This window comes from Halichoeres trimaculatus, unplaced genomic scaffold (assembly GCF_033239565.1).
Source record: "Halichoeres trimaculatus isolate MK-OKI-2021-1 unplaced genomic scaffold, fHalTri1.1 fHalTri1_scaffold_16, whole genome shotgun sequence".
Lineage (NCBI taxonomy): Eukaryota > Metazoa > Chordata > Actinopteri > Labriformes > Labridae > Halichoeres > Halichoeres trimaculatus.
The window spans coordinates 5945562-5964939 of NW_027437194.1; the positions used below are offsets into that span (position 1 = coordinate 5945562).

General features: G+C 40.1%; 1 protein-coding gene across 1 annotated transcript in view; it reads left to right on the forward strand.

The window, feature by feature from the left end:
• The window catches only part of tsc1b (TSC complex subunit 1b), a 42217-nt gene that overhangs the window by 6724 nt on the left and 16115 nt on the right, over nt 1-19378 (forward strand). The window contains exons 2-14 of the mRNA XM_074690567.1: nt 3530-3744; nt 3953-4056; nt 6554-6706; nt 7124-7268; nt 8764-8918; nt 9003-9076; nt 9166-9344; nt 10457-10575; nt 11776-11941; nt 12042-12163; nt 12364-12457; nt 12605-12712; nt 15310-15958. Coding sequence (XP_074546668.1) covers nt 3636-3744; nt 3953-4056; nt 6554-6706; nt 7124-7268; nt 8764-8918; nt 9003-9076; nt 9166-9344; nt 10457-10575; nt 11776-11941; nt 12042-12163; nt 12364-12457; nt 12605-12712; nt 15310-15958 — 2177 coding nt within the window. The 5' untranslated portion in view covers nt 3530-3635. The remainder of the gene's footprint in view (nt 1-3529; nt 3745-3952; nt 4057-6553; nt 6707-7123; nt 7269-8763; nt 8919-9002; nt 9077-9165; nt 9345-10456; nt 10576-11775; nt 11942-12041; nt 12164-12363; nt 12458-12604; nt 12713-15309; nt 15959-19378) is intronic.

Consider the following 19378-nt stretch of genomic DNA (forward strand, 5'->3'; position numbering starts at 1 on the left):
AAATTCAATTTATTAGGGCTGGGATGATATGCTATTCTCCTGATTTGATTCTATTATGATTTTTGGGGTGCTGATTTGATTAAAATTGCAATTCTTCAGTATTTACAATTTTAGTGTTTTGTTTTTATTTCTTGTGAACACCGGAGCATGTGAAAAAGTTAAATGATGATGATGATAATGTGTACAGGCTATATCAGGAGCCATATTTTCCTATAAAATACACATCACGTGAGTCAGAGAGAAACATTTCACCCTCTGCTGGAGAAAAGTGGAAACTTTTTACCAATCTGGTCTATAAACAAAGACTGAAATGAAGAATTTGAATTCGACAAAAAAACCCACAAATTTTTGCCAAGAATCATGATTTTGATATTGCCAAACAAAAAAATACCAATATATCGTATAATGATTTTGTCTTGCACCCCTACTATTAATGGGAGTGTGTGCTCACATAACTCATACCTACCTGCGTAAGTCATCAGCAAACTGTTGGGGTCCCGCCTCCCTCTCCATAGTCTATTTTTAAAAACTATGATCCATCAATTGATACGAAAAAAAGAGATTGTCTTCAGTAATGATCAATAAACTGCTGGTGAAAGGGTCCCAGCTTAGTAAATGTTAATCGTCCAGCACTAGTAAACAGAGAGCTGGGAAGCTGTAACTTCTGTTAATTACAGTGGTCTGTCTCACTTAACTAAAAAAAAAAACATTTTTATGTTTTTCTTCTATTTTTTTACTGCTCATACCTCCAGACCCAGTGAAATAATCATTTACCAGGTTTTAAAAATCAAGTTCATGTACTGCTAGAAAAAGGGGCCACAGCACTCAGACACTGAGTATTTTCAGACCATTTTACAGCAAATGTAACAAAATATGTCCAGACCATTTTTGGCAGAGGCACAGCTTCCAAAATTAAGGAGTGACATCTGTGTCCTGCACCCTCTGCATGTCAAAGGGGCATCAGTCCATCCCTGTGTTGTTAGTTTGAGTTGAGCACCATCACGGCCTAATAAGCTTTGTTAAATTCAGTCATGAAGCTTTCTCTGCTGTAAAATACATGTCTTCTTCTCTTCTTAAGCTGACGTCAGGTGCTGCCACCCTTTGCACACTGTCACACAAAAGGGCTTGGCTGGCACGAACAAGCATATTTCTGACGCTCATATTGATTTAAGGGGAGGAGGCAGCTTCTAAAATATACAGAACAAGGTGACTTTGGACGGTTATAACTTGTTGACAAAACATTTTTATTTGACCCCAAAAATATAAATAAGCAGAAGGCTGTTTGTCAGACAGCTGGTGTATAAGGATAGTCCTCGAGTTAATGCAGAAAGTTGATGGTACAGTGGTCACCAGAGCCAGTGGAGCAGCGAGAAGATCTGCTCCTCACTCCCAAAAGGTGTCCACGTTCATTGCTCCTACTCAGTCAAGTTTGCATCCTACTCCACATTAAGCGCAAATCAACTTCTTCTTGAAAACATTGTTTTTTTTGTTGGAATTATTCAGTCAGTCAATCAATCATCTTAAATTTGTCGAGCCCTTTACAACACACAAGGTGACTTAAGTGTTTTCCATTAAAATAATCAACACCAGGACACAATTGTTCAAATTCACATAACATTAAGATGTAATTCAATTAAAATGACAAGGAAGCTGGATTTAAGTTCTTGATTCGTTTAAGTTATAGGTCTCATTTGTGTCAAACAGATATAACTACTCAAATCCACCACACAAACAACAATTAAGATTCCCTACTTTACTTTTCTATTATTTTAAGAGATGAATATTGAATAATATTTACGCCTTATTTATCAAGCTTTATGCTTTAAAAGGAAATGACTGTTTCCTCACGTGTCATCAGAGCAGTTTGGTTCTGGATGGTTGGTTTATTCCTCTAAATTATGCTCATTTTTTAATACTATGTAGCAAGTATTTGTTGTTAAAATGCAGAAGGCAACATTTTCAGTTTGGGTTAGTAATGTAGGATTTTTACTTGAACAAATTTGCTGAGAATGAGAATGAGTCCTTGGCCTTTAACTAGGGATGGGTGAGTACTGGTATCGGGTATCAGGCCGATACCAACCTTTTTTCCAAGGTATTGGTACTCGTGAATGCTGCTGAAACCAGTAACCGATACTCAAGGTAAAAAAAAAAACGTAAGTGGAGTAAGTCCTCCTTGCTAGTAGTTGGCGATAAACACTCGTTTAACACTACGGCAAAGACACGCCAGGTCTTCATATAACATGAATGAACCAGGGAGACTCAACAGTTACACTGTTTTATTTCCCACTTCAGTTCATCTTTAAAAATATCACTAAAACTCTGACAGTTGTCAGTTTTATTTTGCACTTTTTTAAATTTATTAAAAATCATAGACTGTATAAAACATAGACAAATTCTCTGCGAGACGTCAACCGTCTGTTCCTGAATCAGCGAAATGAAACCAATCCACGGACGCAGCCACATTTGTTATGACGCCGGCTTTGAGTTTCCTTTCGAAAAGCTACAGGGCACCCGTCAGTCACATGACCTGAGGTGTCTCTCTGATTGGACTATCAAATGATCCCAATAACTTAACTAAATGGCAAATTAGAAAAACTTCACTCAATGTTCAGTGTGTGCCACTAGGGAAATCAGAGTTTTAGACCCAACAGTACTTTTGAACCAGGCTGTAAATATGTTTTTAGTGCCGTAAAAGTCTGTTTTTATGGCTGGGTGTGTACATGACTTCCTGTCTTTCTGCCGCCAGCCTTGAGCAGATTCTCAATGACCAGCAACTTTTAGAGTTGCTTTTGTTTTAGACTTAATGGCAGAGTGACTGTGCTGTTATCAAAATGATTTGTCAATGTTAATTTAAACTCTATGTATCAAAAGTCCTGCTCAGTATCATTGAGTGCTCGAGGGAGTGGTCGTACTGGTACCAGTCTGAAAAAATGTGGTATCAAACATACTTACCTTTAACTCTGTTCCTGATTTAGTGTTTTATGGTTTGTTCTTGGTTTTTAGTAAAGGTTTTTTTTTTTTCTTCAATTGTTTTTAGAACAATGAAACTATTATTTTAGTACCTGCACCTCTGTTATATTGATTTATTTATGACTTTGTTGTCTTTTATGTACAGCTCTTTGTTTCAGCTGTGGTTGTATTTAAAGTGCTTTATAAATAAAGTTGATTTGAGTTGAGAGTCAGCACAGACCTAGTGAATAAGTTTCGTTTCTCAGGAAAATTTTAGTGCATCGTTAGGAATCCTATTTAGTAGCAACGAGAAAACTTCTTCACATGATTTTTGGTCTCTTGCTGTGAGCTTTGCCTGCCGTCGCTGTGTATAGATGACTGGGTTCACACCACTTCATCTAAATCTAATAAAGCTCCAGTCACCTCATTAAGAACATGATTCAGATTTTTTTTTCCTGTTTTGAACAAATAACTTCAGCAATGCCTCTTAGCGCTGAGTTGATATGATCATGTGCCGACTAATCCTCCATCAGAGCTTTACTATTTCTGGGAAATGTTTATGAATCTGATCTCGTTGTAGAGGTGCCTGGAGACTGTATTGGTGGGTGGCCCCAGGAGTCCTCCAGGCAGGCAGGGACGGACACCGTGAGAGAGACGCTGCCCCCACCTCCAGCACTGCCGCCACCATGGCCAGGGAGCAGCCCAATGTGGGAGACCTCCTCCCACTCCTGGAGACCTCCGACCTCCACCAGCTGGATGAGATCAGGGGCCTCATCAACGAGCAGCTTAGCACCGGTACGTTAGCTCTGCTCTTTCATCGTCATCATGGTTGATTAATTTTCATCTTCTGAGGAAGTTTTTAGAAACTTGGTTTGTTGAGTCTTTACCAGATCTTTTTTTTTTTTGTTTTGAATGTTTGAGCAGAAACTTTCATCTCTAAATCAAGCGCATCTAGTTTCAGTTAACGTATGCTTGAAAATCTAACTTCCTGTTTGTGTGACAGAGCGAGGGTCCATGCTGCTGAACGGGCTGGTGGATTACTTCTTGGAAACAAACTCTGCACAGGCCATGCATATCCTCTCCTCGGTCAGAGAGCCACACGATAAGGTAAGAGACTGTACAACAGTAAACAGTGTTTCATACAGCAAAGTTTCATGTAAAATTGACTAATTTCACTGGAATTTCTGCTCTAATAGGATCTGATTGTGGAGGCAAAGTTAAGCAGATGGAAAAATCCACTTAGACTCAAACTTCAGTGAATTCTGAAACATTTCTTTGCACTGTTGACCAATAAAAAGCCATCAGAGCAACCCTGACCTTTAAAAGGACAGACACAAAGCAACCGTTGCTTTTTGTTGTAGCTCTGTTGCACCATCCGCTTTGATAATCTTCGTCAGACTAAAAACTGTTCTCCCAAAAGAGAAAAGGATCCCAGACAGTTACAGAAAGCAAAGGCAGTGAAACATTGTCTTTGGTTAAACTATTTGATCTTCGTGTCCCAGCTGAGCTAATTGGCGTGCATATTTGCTAAACCTTTCTGGGGCACTGTGACAGTGGCGTGAAAGGAGACTGTGAAGAGCATGAGAAGTAGGTGAACAACAAGAAGCATATACGTGGAACGTACAACTTCTATCCTTAAAGATGCTGTGAGGAGGATCTGTTCTAATAGGACAGCCTCGCCACCTTCTGGCCCAGAATCTCACACACACTGTCGTAAATTACTTTGAGTGAGGTGTGTGTTTGTTTTGAAATTAAGTAGAGATCAGATTAAAACAGATTATCTCTTTTTATGACAACTTTTCACTGGATACAAGGCGCCTAGGTAAGGTATTTATCAGTACAGTTTGGAACGTGACAACAAGCAAATGTTGTAGTAGCCGGCTATATGTAGCCTGGTGCTCTAACGTATCTGTAGGCTAACGTGACAACAAGTAAACACTGTCAGTTTGTATGAAGTTTAGTAGCTGTCTGGCTATAAGACATGTCCGTAATGTCTAACGTTAGTGAATCCTGGTTAGCTATGTCCCTAGTCATCTACCATCAGAGCGAACGTAATCTCACTCTTCATTTTATCGATAGACTCTCAAGTTTGAACAGACCACTGCAGAATAACTGCTGCATGTGGGTTGGAATGGACATTAGCACAAACAGTTTAGCCCTTTAGCTCGGGCTGTAGGCACCTATGTCCACCATCACTACAAAATAAATCACATAAATCATTTTCAGCAAAGAAAAACACGAATCTCTCTTCTCTCTACTAAAATTTGTCAGCTGGTGTGGTGTTGTCTTAAGCCGCGATTCCACCAAGCAGACAGGTTCTGTTTGTTCGGTACAGCGTGCATTTTGTGGCGTTTCCACTGACTCGTCCCGGGACAGATCCCCAAATAACCGAGACGAGCTGTCCCACTTTTTGGGACCCTTTTGTAAGGGTGCCAGACTAAACCACTCTCTGAAGGTGGAGCTACAACACTGCAGACCGTTGATTGGTCAAAAGAATCGTTACTTGCCGTGCGACAGCGGCTGCACATTGTATCAAAGAGCTACATGCCAATCACAGAGAGGACGAAATGCTGCATGTCCTCCATCTGTGCTCTTTGTTTACTGTGTCGCTTTTTTCTTCTTTGTTGGATTTATTAGCGGGGTAAACTGCGTCCCACTGCTACAGCGTCACGCTATTGTTAAACAGCTGCGGCTTTCGGCATCCAGCTAACACGCCGCCTACCACGAGAGGGCACAGTTTGCTGTGGAAACGCAAACGGGATCAGGTTTAACTGTACCAAACCGTACTGAACCGACCTGGACTGCTTGGTGGAAACTCAGCTATAGAGGGAGACTTCTTCAAGATTACTTAGAAACTCCTTACAGCCCCTTTAACCCAGGGTTCCCGAGTATCCTTAAATACTCTGAAGAGGCATTGAATTCATGAATCTTAAAACAAGGCGTTAAATGGCCTTAAAACATCTTCATTAAAAGTCTTAAAAAATGTCGAAACATGTTGACGTATGGTATTAAACAGTCCCAAATCTCAAAATAAATGATAGCTTGCATCATTTTTAAGTAATTTACCCAGTGACTCCCGCGGTAACATCACACAATCTCGATAGCGGAACCAACAAACATTGATGTGGTTGCAGCTGGGACTCTGTTAACTGTCCCTAACCCTGTGTCACTGATGTGGTGTTTTTCCTATTTGTATTTATGGTGAAGTTGGTCTTAAATTTAATTTCAAATGGCATTAAAAAGTCTGAAAAAGTCTTGAATTTAACTTGACTTAAGCTGTAGGAATCCTGTTAACCTCAGCAGACCTGTTAGCACATTAGCGCAGCATAATGGTTACTGGGATAAAATTCAGCTTCCTCCTGGTTGCTGCTGTTTATGGCCGGATAAAATGTAACTCAATCTCGACTGATTAAATCAGAATCAAATAAAACTCGATTTTATAAACTAGTTGCGGTGTCATATTTGTAGTTTGGGTTCCGGTCAGATTTTATTCACATGAACTTGAAAGGTATCAGAGAAGTCAGCTTGTTTATATCTCACAGTGTTCAAACAGTTATAAGTTAAAACACATAATAACAAACTAACCTCGCTGTCTCCATTCCAGCACCTTCTGGACAAGATGAACGAGTGTATGACCAAACAGGCCTGCCGGCTGCCCACCCTCACCCTGCTCGGCCATGTCATCCGCAAGCAGCCGTCCTGGATCCACAAAATTGCCCGATACCCTCTGCTGCTCTCACTCCTCAAATGCCTGAAGGTAATGACCCAGATTCAGTCAACACTGAAATCTCTGTGTCCAAGCGAAAGCGTTTTGATGGATCCAGCAGCTTTTAGGATGGATTTACTTCACTTTCTTAAACATATACGTTGCACTCTTAGCAGCTGAGCGGATATTTCTTTTGCTTTACTCTGTGGGAATAACCCCAAGTCCTCTCAATACCAGACATTTTGAGATATTAGCATAATGGGATTGACTCTTACAATTTTTGCACTTTCCCCTGATAAAATCACGTTTTATTATTCTTCATATTTATAAATTAGATTAGAAACTGCTCAACATAGAGGACTGTTGCCCTAAAATAACCCTGAATATGAAAAAAGAGTTTTGTCTTTCAAAATGATAACATCTGACTTTATTAACTCAAATACATTTGTCCTTATTTAACCCCCACAGTCAGACACAGACATCGTGGTGCTGATTACTGGAGTGCTTGTGCTGATCACTCTGCTACCAATGATCCCCCAAGCTGGGAAACAACACCTGTGGGAGTATTTTGACATCTTTGGCCGCCTGGCGTCTTGGAACCTGAAGAATCCAGGTAGAAGCGACCGATCATGTGTTATAATGCATATTTGTGTGAGTGTACATGTTAAGGTCTTTGCACACTGAGTCTGTTTTTTTCCGATGCGTTTTTTTTAATCCATAATCCGAAACAACAACAAAATGCTGAATCAAATGTGCTTGTTTTTGTTTTAATTGCTTCTGGCTTACAAAACATTGACAAGAACAGCTCCTGCCTACCTGGGGTCCCTCTTCCAGGTCTACACTCCTCCTGTCTCACTACGCTCTGCTTGTGGAAGACGCCTGGTGCTCCCAGCCCAGCGCGGCTCCAAATCTCTAGCCAGACTCCTCTCCTCTGTTGTTCCCAAATGGTGGAATGAATTACCAAACTCTATACGATCCACAGAGTCCCTTTCTACTTTAAGAGATGTCTGAAGACTCATCTGTTCAGGGAACACTAAAGCCCAAAATCTGAGCCTTCTCCTCTTTGTCCTCAGGGGTAGAGTGAGTCAGAAGGTCTAAGACTCAGCTCTAATTGATTTTTCAGCACTATTTCTGAATGTTGTTGAAGGTTGTTGGCTAGATTATTCTACATTATTGAAAAAAAAAAAATCCTTCATTTAAAGACAGCACCTTCAGCTAAATAACTCGTAGCACTTTTGTCGCACTAAGTTTTTCCTTCTGTCCAAATTCTTGCTTGTGTTGTACGTCGCTTTGGACAAAGGCGTCTGCTAAATGAAACTGTAAAAGTGCATCTCAACATCACCCAAAATGTGTAGAGAAAATATGTCAGAAAATGTGAGAATTTGATGTTGCAAGTAACCTACAGCATCTCTGAATAGTCAAACTACCCAGGAAATGAGTGTGCAAACGTGATTGAAATAACATGGGACAAATTTATTTTTTAACGTGTAGGCGTGTGAGGTAAAAAATGAAAATTGATGTATCAGGATTTTTTGTTTTACAATATCAAAATCAGGATTTTGTTAAAAAACAGTTGTTTATTTTTCAAATTCAAATTTTTCATTTCAGTCTTTGTTTATAAACTGGATTAGAAAAAATTTACCACTTTTCTCCAGCAGAGGGCGAAATGTTTCTCTCTGACTCACATGATATGCATTTTATTGGAAAATATGGCTCCTGATATAGTCTGTAGACATCGTCATCATTTAATTGTTCACATGGTCTGGTGTTAAAAAAGCAAACTAAAAATCGCAAAAATCATGAATAACGAAGAATCGCAATTTAAATTGAATCAGCACCCCAAAATTGTAATAGAACCGAATCGCGAGAAAATAGCTTATCCTCCCAGCCCTCGTTAGCTGCATCAATTTTAGACCAGGAAATAGACTCAGAGTGCAAAGATCTTAAAAAGGGGTCTTGGCTAGCTTGAGCCAGTCTTTGAAGGTGGTACAGTGGATAGACCTGGCTGACATGAACAACAAAACAATGTCAAATCTTGCTGAGTAGGTTTTTCTTATAAGTGCTGACTCCAAGGTTGTGCTCTTTGTCTTTGCTCTCCTCTCACTCAGGGCACGTATCAGAGGTTTATTTAATCCACCTCCATGCTAGCGTCTACTCTCTATTCCACCGCCTCTACGGCATGTACCCGTGCAACTTTGTGTCGTACCTGCGCTCCCATTACAGCATGAAGGAGAACATGGAAACTTTCGAGGAGGTGGTGAAGGTGAGAGAAAGATCCCTGCTGCACAAAGTTTTATGACTAAATGACTCCTTATTTAATATAACTGTTATTAATCTCTGCCTCCAGCCGATGCTGGAACACGTGCGGATTCACCCAGAACTGGTGACAGGAACAAAAGACCACGAGCTTGACCCCACCAGGTGAGCCTGTTTAATTATGACTCCTTTTTTTCCATGGTCTGTTAAATCTTTGTGTCTAACTCTGCTCTCCTTTTTTTGCTTTGACACAGGTGGAAAAAGTATGAAATCCATGATATCGTCATTGAATGTGCCAAAGTGTCTCTGGACCCCAAGGAGGCCTCCTGTGAGGAAGGCTATGCCACCATGCCTGAGAACTTCTATCCTCAAGTCCACCTGCGACCACAAGACTGCACTTCCAGCCCTTACACAGACCTCCACAGCAGCTATGGTCAGAAGCCTGCTAATAAAAAATACAGTTTGTGTCATCATAAAAGGATGTATGACTGATCTAATTTTATAAACGTCAAATATAACAAATTGTCAAAATGGAAAGAGACATAGCTGATAGCTTTCTCTGCAGATGAGCTTTGTAATGCATTTTAGTGGTCTGAAACTTTATACCTAACCAAGATAAAACCTCATACAACATGATCAATCATATAAAAAGAGATTTGTAGATAAAATAACTAGGGCTGCCACTTTAACGTGTTAATGAGATGAATTAATTATACCCCGAATTAGTGTGTAATAAAAATTGATGCAAGATTAACAATCTTTCAAGACCCAAATATTGTTTTCTATGACTACGTAAACACCAAAACTACCTAAGAAGAGTGGACTCTCTTCTTTTTTGTCTCTCTTCCTGTTTTTGATGCAAAAAATAGACAAAACGTATTTTTTTTCATCGCGTTCGTCCGGGGCGCTCCATTCTTTGATCCTCTCCATGATCTCTGTCGTCTTTTTTCACAATCCCTCCGCTCTTTCTCTCTGAACTACTGCCACACATCCTCAGTTAGAGCGTGAGCTGCCTGAACTTTTCTGAATTGCAGCGTCTCTTTGCCTCTGTCATCTTACGTCTTTTCCTCATATCCGTGCTGAGGTCTCATCCAAAGAGCGCACCGCTCTCACCCACAGTAGTTCACAAGCATGATTTTGATTGACAAGCTCCTCCAGACCCCGCCTCCCTCCTGCTGAAAACAGTTGCAATTAAATTGACACCTATAGACGTCAATGGCAGCAAACACTAACATTTTACTATCGGTCAGTTGAGAAAAATGTGAATTTACAAATCTTCTCTTCTTCTTGTATTTATTTGATTTAGTCAGGCACTACAATTTTGTAATGTCCTAGAATTAAAATTCTTTATTTAGGGATCTTAAGCAGATATGAGATTCAAATCTAATTAATTAGATTAATTAATTACAAATCATGTAATTAGATTAATTTTTTTAATCACTTTCATTTTGATAAACACCAATCAGAGAAGCAGCATCAAAATATTGAATGTTAACTGAAGCGTCCTCTAAATATTGATCTGACTGTTTGTTTTCTTGAAAACAGGAAGTTCTTCTTCAACCCCGTTCTCGACTCCAAGGCAGCCTCTTCCCCCGCCCTTGTCCTTGCCCCCCTTCTCAGGGACACAGTCCTCCCATCGCAGCCCACAGACCTCCAGACGGCAGGTGAGCCCATCAAACATACTTCTCGAGTCTGTTGATAAGTGACGGTTTAGGCTTCTGTTTGCTGCCAGCTCTTATAAAATCCGCCATGTTTACACTCATCCATCACCTGTCAGATGTTGTAAACTCACACTCAAACAATCAACACAATCCAAGAGGACAGATGGTTTCTGGGAAATCAGGGTCCACAGATTGGCAGATATTTGGCCCAAGCTTCAGGAATGACAGGACATGCCCTCTGTCCCCGTCATGCCACCTCTCTTTAGACACTCCCTTGGGCTTGTTACCATGGCGATGCTGTCTCTTCCCTTCTATTGCTGGGCCAGAGAAGGGTCTGGGTGTTTTTGTCCTCTGAGGGGTCTTTCTGAGGATTGGTTCATGTGAAACTCATAGAATCAGACATTTGAAGGGAGATTTTACAAAACAGCAATAACATTGTTGGGATAAATTTTCATAAAAATAAGATGTAGTACTTGTTTGCACTGTTGCACTGTCAGCCAGTTACCCTGATTGAGATTGAGGGTATGTACTTGAAAAGATTTTTCATTTTGAGTGGAAAGGGGCATAGACATGCATGTAAATGTAAATGCAAAGTTCTTATTGTGTCATTACTCCTGACATTCTATTTCTTTTATAGAAAAGTTGTTTCTCATTTTTTATTTTATTTATCTTTTAATTTGCCCTCAAAAAATATTTTTTTATTTTTTTAATATTTTATTTTATTTTATAATTTTTTTTTTCATTTTTTATTACATTTTTTAACAATGGTCAGACAAAAACATGTTATACTTGTTCTACTGTTTTTTCTTATTTCTGAAAAATGAATGTAACTTTGTCTAGCTGCAAAACACGTTTTAGTTTTGTGTTTAATTAAACTTAAATATGAAAAAAAACAATAGGATGAAGTTTTTTAAGATATTTGAGCTAAAAGCGCCTTTTCACGTTCTCAGATTAGGTCAAATGTTAGATGTAAATCTGTTGTTAAGGAATGAATCTCAATATTTTACCTTGAGGTTAATTTTTTTGAGGAATAACTTAAATAGTATTCCTGTGTTGATTTTTATCTTCATTTATCGGTTGTGCTTTTATTTTCACTACAGTAGTTGTCGCCCCTTTGCCTAATTTTTATGTTTAGGCTGATAAACTACACAATCTCCCTGCTAGAAGAAATAAAACAGACTTCTTTCTTCTGTTTCTTCGCAGAACTCCACCTGTGAACTCAACTCTTCCTGTGGGGGGAAGGATCCTCTGTGGAGCCCCTCCTCTTTGTGTGGCATGGCCACGCCCCCTTCCTCCAGGGGCATGTCGCCCAATTTGGAGCTCTCCCACAGTGCCTCGCACCTTCCCAGCCGCTTCCACTGCACATCAGGTCAACACCTGCATTACTACGTGTAAAGATTACAGCTTCCTGTTTTGAGTTCAGAATAAGTCTTGAATTATTTTTTCTTCTGATTGTTCGACATGAACAGGAGGGAAAGGAACACCGGCCTCCAGCACCCCAGCTACTTCGTCCCCACCTCCAATGCTATCAGACGACTTCCCCATCATCTCCTTACCCGCCAACACGGTCCAGTCCAGCCCACCCAGAAAGGTACTTTTGGAGTTGTTTTACTAGTTCTCAGCTGGATTCACATTTGTTAGGATTCTTCTTTCTCCTGTTTTTAAATGTACATAAATGTGGAATTATGTTGTTGTATTTCTCTTCAAAAGTATAAATTAGTTTCAAGATCAAGGCTTAATTGTCTGATCAGTTTTCTGAAACGGTAAAACTCTAACCTTTGTGAATTAAAGGATCGTCGACATGGAGAGACCAACAAGCCCTCACTAGTGAGACAGGAGCCAGTGAGAGATGCAGAGAAGAGCGCAGAGGCTGCTACAAACAGAGGTTAGTCATGATGATTAACAAATTAATTAAGAGTTAATTTAAAGTTGTCTGGACTGAAACACAACCAGTTTTGGAGCTTCAGGTTTTTGCTGATGTTACACTTCAGACATCACAGCCACAGTTGGTAACTAAACATTTCCTCCTCAGACGCAGGAGCTGCTGAGAACATCTCCATGACTCTGACCGAGCTGTCGGTCTTCATGAAGAAACAGGAGCTGGAGCTTCAGCTGAGGACAGAGAAAGAAAGGGAGGAGGGTGAGTTTCCTGTCCGTGTTCATCACAGAACATGATTTGTTCAGTGTGGGAACAAAGGCCACATTGTCTGCAGTTCTTCAAGAAAATATCCCTCAAAAAATAACCCTGACCATGAAGCTGTCCAGCAGATTGTCTAGACAGATTCCCGGAGATGAGAGTCTGTCAGATTATTGTCTGCTATTTCAAGGAATTCACCAAACCAACTAAAGTATACTAATACGAGACAAAGGATGGCAGCTACTTAATAAATAAAACAATGTAATTCGGTATAAAGCCTGAACGGCATTGGCTATTTTTACATGCAGTCATTAACCCTTTCATATTTGGAATATTAGCAATAACCCGGTTGCGCACGGCCATGTAAACACCAAGAACTTTTTTAACTCTTTCAGAAACCAAAAAACCACCTGCGTTCCTCTTTTTCTAACCTGAATATTTGGTCATGTATACCCCTATCAAGATATTTCCATCCAAAGGAACATTAATTTTTGTCTGCACATGTTCTGTTTGCAAGGAATCTTGGTCTTTTGAGTACAGGAAGTCTTCCGGGATGATGCAAATTGTGTCATGACGTTCCCCGTGCATTGCTGTTTTGATTGTGATACCATGTAAACAGGAGTAACCCTGTTTGCTCGCGCATGTAAACAGGTTATTCTAAATGTTTCAGAAACTGGAATATTGACTGCATGTAAACATAACCTCTGATTCAGACCTTAGCATTAACAGTTTACACACTGGTGGTGATGTGTTGAATCCATACAATATCAATAAAAGTTAATAAAAAGAATTTGAGAAAGGCTAAAGGCTAAAGCACGAGCTAAAGGATAAAACAGGGGCTAAACTGTTTGTGCTAATGTTGACTCCAACCCACAGTCAACAGTTATTCTGCAGTGGTCTGTTCAAACTTGAGAGTCTATCAATAAAATGAAGAGTGAGGTTATGTTCGCTCTGATTGGTCGATGAGTGGCAGGACATAACCAGGATTTACTAACGTTACACATTACAGATATTTCTTGGAGCACCGGGGTGTACTTGGTGCTAAGTATAGCTGGTTACTTAACTATGGTTCGTACTGACAAAGTTTGCTTGTTGTCACGTTTCAAACATAGACTGTAAAAAAATGGACGTCTGTTTGCTCGATTTGAAGTGAGATCTCAACAAAAACTGCTCCCCCTGGTGGCTGGCTGCAGTATAGGTTAAAAAATCCAGCTTTCCAGCCATCCCAGATGGGCTGTGGTCAAACTTTGAAAAATACTCCTCGTAGAAATGTTTCTTACATCCGATTGTTGTGGTGATTTGAAGATATGATTTGGCTGTCTTGTATTCGAGTCCTCTTTTTTCTGAAAAGTTTCGTTTTCAGTAGTTATACAAGGTTAAAAACGAGGCTTTACGTAACGTTTAACAATGATTGACAGCTGCCGCTCTTGTGTTTCGGGGATTGGAAAATATGTCGAGGGAAGGGTCAAGAAGTGATTAAACTCTTGAAAGAAAAAAAATATTATTTTTGTCACCCAGCTCCACTTAGATTCTCCCAGAATCCCTCATCGTCTCTACTGCGCAGACTCTGGCTGCAACTGCTTCAAAGTTGTCTTGAAAAAAGAAAAGCAGTGTTAAACAGAATATCTGGTCTCCATTTAACAATGTACTATGTAGTATTTTACAACAGTAGAACTAGGCTATGTTTGTACTTTCTAAGTAATTCACTTTGAAAACTTTGACTCTGAGGCAGTATTGAAAAATAAACACTGAAGTCCCCTCTTGGAAGCCAAATTGTGTGACTAAGTGCCCTCGATTGGCAAAACATACATAACTGCTCTTTAGGGGGGTTAAAATATGATAAACTGCCCTCTTGGGTGGCAAAAGCACACGCTGCATGTCTGTTTTTTTTTTCTTCTTTTTGCCCCTGACCTTCAAAATGTCTGTGGATACCACTGCGTCAAGGTGTGTTTTGTTTTGAGGTATTTTTTCTATTGTTGCAAACAATGAAGTGATAGATATGTCTTGATCGTATGAGATTTGATCTCATGGCACCAAAGTGGGAAGACTATTCGAAAAAAAAGCTGATTTCATTGGTGCGAAAGATATGCTATTTCAGTGATATGTCAGACTTTATTGATCGTTTTAAATGAGTCCAATATCTCATCAAGGCATTTCCTTTCCTCAAATCCCAACAGTTTCGAGTCAATTTTGATTCTCTGGTCTCTGTTTAATTGTCTTATTAAGCAACAACCTCCAGTGCTTCCTGATTTTGACTGAATATGTAGGATGCAAACACGTTCCTCTTTATATCCCTTTGTGTTCAGCTAGTTTTGCCATCTCATTGGTTTAAATTCTACTTAAGCCCCTTGAACAAAAAGTAATGCACCCACAGTGCAGCAAACCACTTTGATAAAAGCACCAGCCACATGGCACAAGCTTTGCTGCTTTCTCTTAAACATTTCCATTCTCTTCAGGGAGAAACACAAGCTTTGTTTTTTAACTGCTGTAGCAGGTACTTGGCGCTCGCTGTGAGTGCAGAAATATTTGAGAACAGACATTGACATTCAGAACAAACATGAAGGTTTAACTTTATCCTCCATATGTTGTTTCTGCTGCAGCTGCCATCACAGAGGAGCTGCTGAAGATCACTGAGGATAAACAGGAGCTGTCGGGACTGAGGGGATTTGACTCTCCTTTCTATCGCACCACCGAGACTCTGACTGGCTACCAGGCACAAGACAAGAGCCTCTCCAACAACCAGCCAGGAGGCCCTGTCCACAACGCCCACCACGTTGAAGCGACTTCAGAGAAAGTGGACAGCACTGTGAGCACCGGTGGCGTTGGGAGTGAAAAAGGAGGAGGTGGAACAACAGGAGGAGACAGCAGGAGTTCAGCCCTCGGCCTGGAGCAGTCCTGGTCCTTTCAGTCCGGTTTTACGCCCATCGATCACCACCTTCACAGGAGCCCCTCTGCCCCTGAAGATGACGTAGGCAAGTTCGGGATGTTCTCCCCGAGTCCGTGCAGCAAGACCCCAGCCCCGGTGCCGTACGAGTCCTTTTTCGACCTGGCCCTGCCCAGGGCGGCCTCGCTCTTTGTGGGCCAGAAGACGTCAGAGGCGGTGCACAAGGCAGCGATGGAGAGACTGTCACAGTGGGAGGAGGGGCTGGAGGATGGGGAGGAGGAAGGAGTAGTGTCGGCTTCACCACTGGAGGTGCTGGATCGCCTTGTTCAGCAGGGGAGCGACGCCCATGATAAAGTGCTCAAGAGGTGAGTTTTAAATCAGACAAACCTTTGCTCCAGGTGGCTCCAGTTAATTACTGTCAGTCAATGAATGAAGACGCTAAAAAGAGCCAACGTTTATCCAGCGCTCTCAGAAGAACTTTGAAGCCCCATGCACTCAGACATGCATTGATCTGGTTGGGTGGATGGTAAATACAGTGTTGTCACCCTAAGTCTGGTACTAGCTCCATTGCTAGCTCAGCTGCAGAATGACTTTCACTCCAGTCTTGCTCCTTCATAAGTTTCACAGAGCAGACGAGGCATAACGGAGCCTTAACTGATTCATTACAGCTCTCATGTCATATGATAAGGGAGACAGGCAGGTTAGAGGCACAGAAACAAGGTATTCAAGAGGAGATACAAGACGCTGAGTGGGTAATTGCATCTTTAGAGACAACAAACGATCAGTTAATGATAGAATGAAGTTATTATGGAACAAATAGTTGATAAGAGCCTGTTTTATCCAGATCCCCCTGACATTACAGACACTTTTATGAAATGGTTCAAAGAAATAAGTACACACTTTCACTTTACATGGCAAGAGTCTGCAACCTGCAGCTCTTTGACTCCTTTGGAGTGGCCCCTTGTAGCTTTAGAAAATATCAAATTAAAATATTAGATTAATCTAAATATTTTTTGTTTTTCTTACATGGGGTATTGACACTAAATATAATCTTGGCTTAACATTTTGTTGAACTAAATATATATCATCTCTTGAAATATAGTAAACAATTTGTTGAAATTTTTGCAAATGTTTAAATTATATTTTTTTTCCATTTTTCATATTTAGAAAAATAACACTTTTTTTTTAAGATATTGCAAATGTAATTAATTTTTTATTGCCAATTTTTTTGAATTTCTGCAGTTTTTTTGCAAATCAAATATAGTAAAAATAACATATTTTTGAAACATTTGTTTTCATTTGGTTTTGCAAATTTATGACATTTGGAATACTTAGAAATTGTGAAATTTTGCAAATTTTTGAAATTTTATTTTATTTTTTTAACCCACATTTTTTTACTTATAAAAACTTGTGAAAAATTTTGCAGCTTATTGAAATATATGATGTTACAATTTTTTCACGTTTTTTAATATTTGAAAAATTAGTAGAAATAGAAAACTAAGATGTCACATGTACAGTTTTATGAACACAAAAAACTACTTCTTTAGATAATTCACTAGATTTTTGCTTTGTTTAGAGTTTTGATAAGATTTTGTCTTTATCGTGAGGATAAAATAGATTTCTTGGCTCCTGAATGAGTTTAATCCAGGTGAGCTGAGACAAAATTGCCCATAAGAAAGTAAAGGTTGCAGACCCCTGGTTTATGGAGTTGTCCAAAACTAAAGCGATACTGGAAAATGGTTGTTAGGACTATACTCTGAGGTTTTCAGTGCCTCATCAAACTAAGATATGTACATTAGATACTCAACAGATCCAATAACTTACCCGTCTGTTGAATTTCCAGAAAAGTTCAGTAAAAACATTGTGTAGGATAACTCACCAGTCCAAAATGTGAAATGAAAAAGGGTCAATTAGAGTCCAAATCTTGTCTCCATGACTGCATATGCTACTGCCTGTTTACACGTTGGGTAATCATATCTTCTCAATAGGTCACAGAGTGAACCGGGTCAGACTGACCCAAAGTCCCCCCCGGCTCTGAAGCACTCTGACTCTTTGTCTTCAGAGGAATTTGGACGCTCTAACAAGTGTTACATAAAAGTTCAGTTGGGGTAAAGAAGCTGAAATGTCTAAAAAACATTTTGTGTGATTCAATGATTTCATGAAAGGTCCCACCATGTGTTACAAAGAGTTCAAGAAAGGAGTGTGGTTTAGACTTGCACTTCATGTGATGATTTGTCTCCATGCAAATAAACTGAGTCATTAAATTAATTTTCATATTATTAGATTCAGAAAAAAACTGTTCTTTCGAGTTATATTCATCTGGTTTTTGGTATTTTTCCTGAGAGGACAGTGTAGTGGCTGAAGCAAGTGCCTGGAAGTTAATTACTGAGTAATCAGTGTGGGAAAGAGGCCACAGACTGGAATCAAACCTGGTCTGCCAGCTTGAGGACTTTGTCCTCAGTACATGGGGACTTAGTCTGTGTTGCAGTAAAAAGTGACCTGACCATTTCTGCTTTGTTTTTTGTGTTTTTTTTCGGTATTGGCGCCCGATGTTGCTTTTTTTGTAGGATCAGATAGCATCAGATTTCGTTACGTGATCGGGATCGATCCAGTTTTCACGTATTTTGAGCATCGTCACGCTTCACAACAGCCAGGTCCCATTTGATGCAACTTGAACGTCAGGCTCAATGAACACAGACATGAAAAACAGCAGAGACGGAGATGGGAGGGGCGGAGAGAGAAATGAAAGTGAAACTTAAGTGCGCGTTTGTGTTTTTCGTTGTGGAGAACAAAGGAGAGAAACAGGTTGGGATCATACAGTCAGCAAAGCAAGCAAATGTTCTTCGTACCCTCACATTTAAAAATGTAATGTGAACAGCCAAACAAAAAATCGTATTTGAGCAGTGACACCGAATCCATTTTCACTCTCATTTCTACAATGTAGACTCTTGCTAACCGTAGTAACAAGAAAACATGACACATTTCTACAAATTGTACCAAAACTCCTGAGCTGACTTTCTTTAAGACCTGGAGAATTCAGGTGTTTCCAAACCAACCTTTATTTTTATTACAGGCACACTGAAGATACTCTTGTTATTTTCCGCTGATAAATAAATAGATTTAGAGGATTGTCCGGTTGGTTTGAGGTGTTTGCTCTTTCTCTGAGGGCTGGCTGGTTTCCTCAGTGTATCAGAAAGTCCTGTTTATGCTGGTGAAGAACCTCAGGAGTCTGATTTGGGTGTCCGATTCGCTGTGCAGAGCTTTGCCTGGGTTGTTTCCAGGTTATTACTGCAGCCAAAGGAAACACCCACTGGAGAACAAGTATGATATTGTTCAGGATCTGCCACCCCCTTACTTTCTCCATATTAATAAACACACACACACACACACACATACACATACACAGGCTAATACACACAAACACATGGTGAGCAGGTTCCCAGGGCCAGAAACACAACAGCAGAAAGAGTGGCAGCAAAGTCAGCACTGGACACAAAACAGTCTGGTTTGCTCATTTCAGTCGGCCTCCAGCATCAGATTTTACTCTTTGTCACAGCGAAAAACACAGAAATAGGCACCGAGGTAAAGTCCAGACAAATAACGTGAACAGGGACAAACTCCTGCCAGGCTCCGGAGTCAACAAGTCACCCTGGTTCAGGATGTAGCTTATGATTCAGGTTACAAGCAACAGCATTAACTCAGTTTGGCAAAAGTTGGAAGCCTTGCATTCTTTGTAAACGTAAAACTTACGTTTAAATTCCGTTAACTGTCATCCCTTTTGTGAC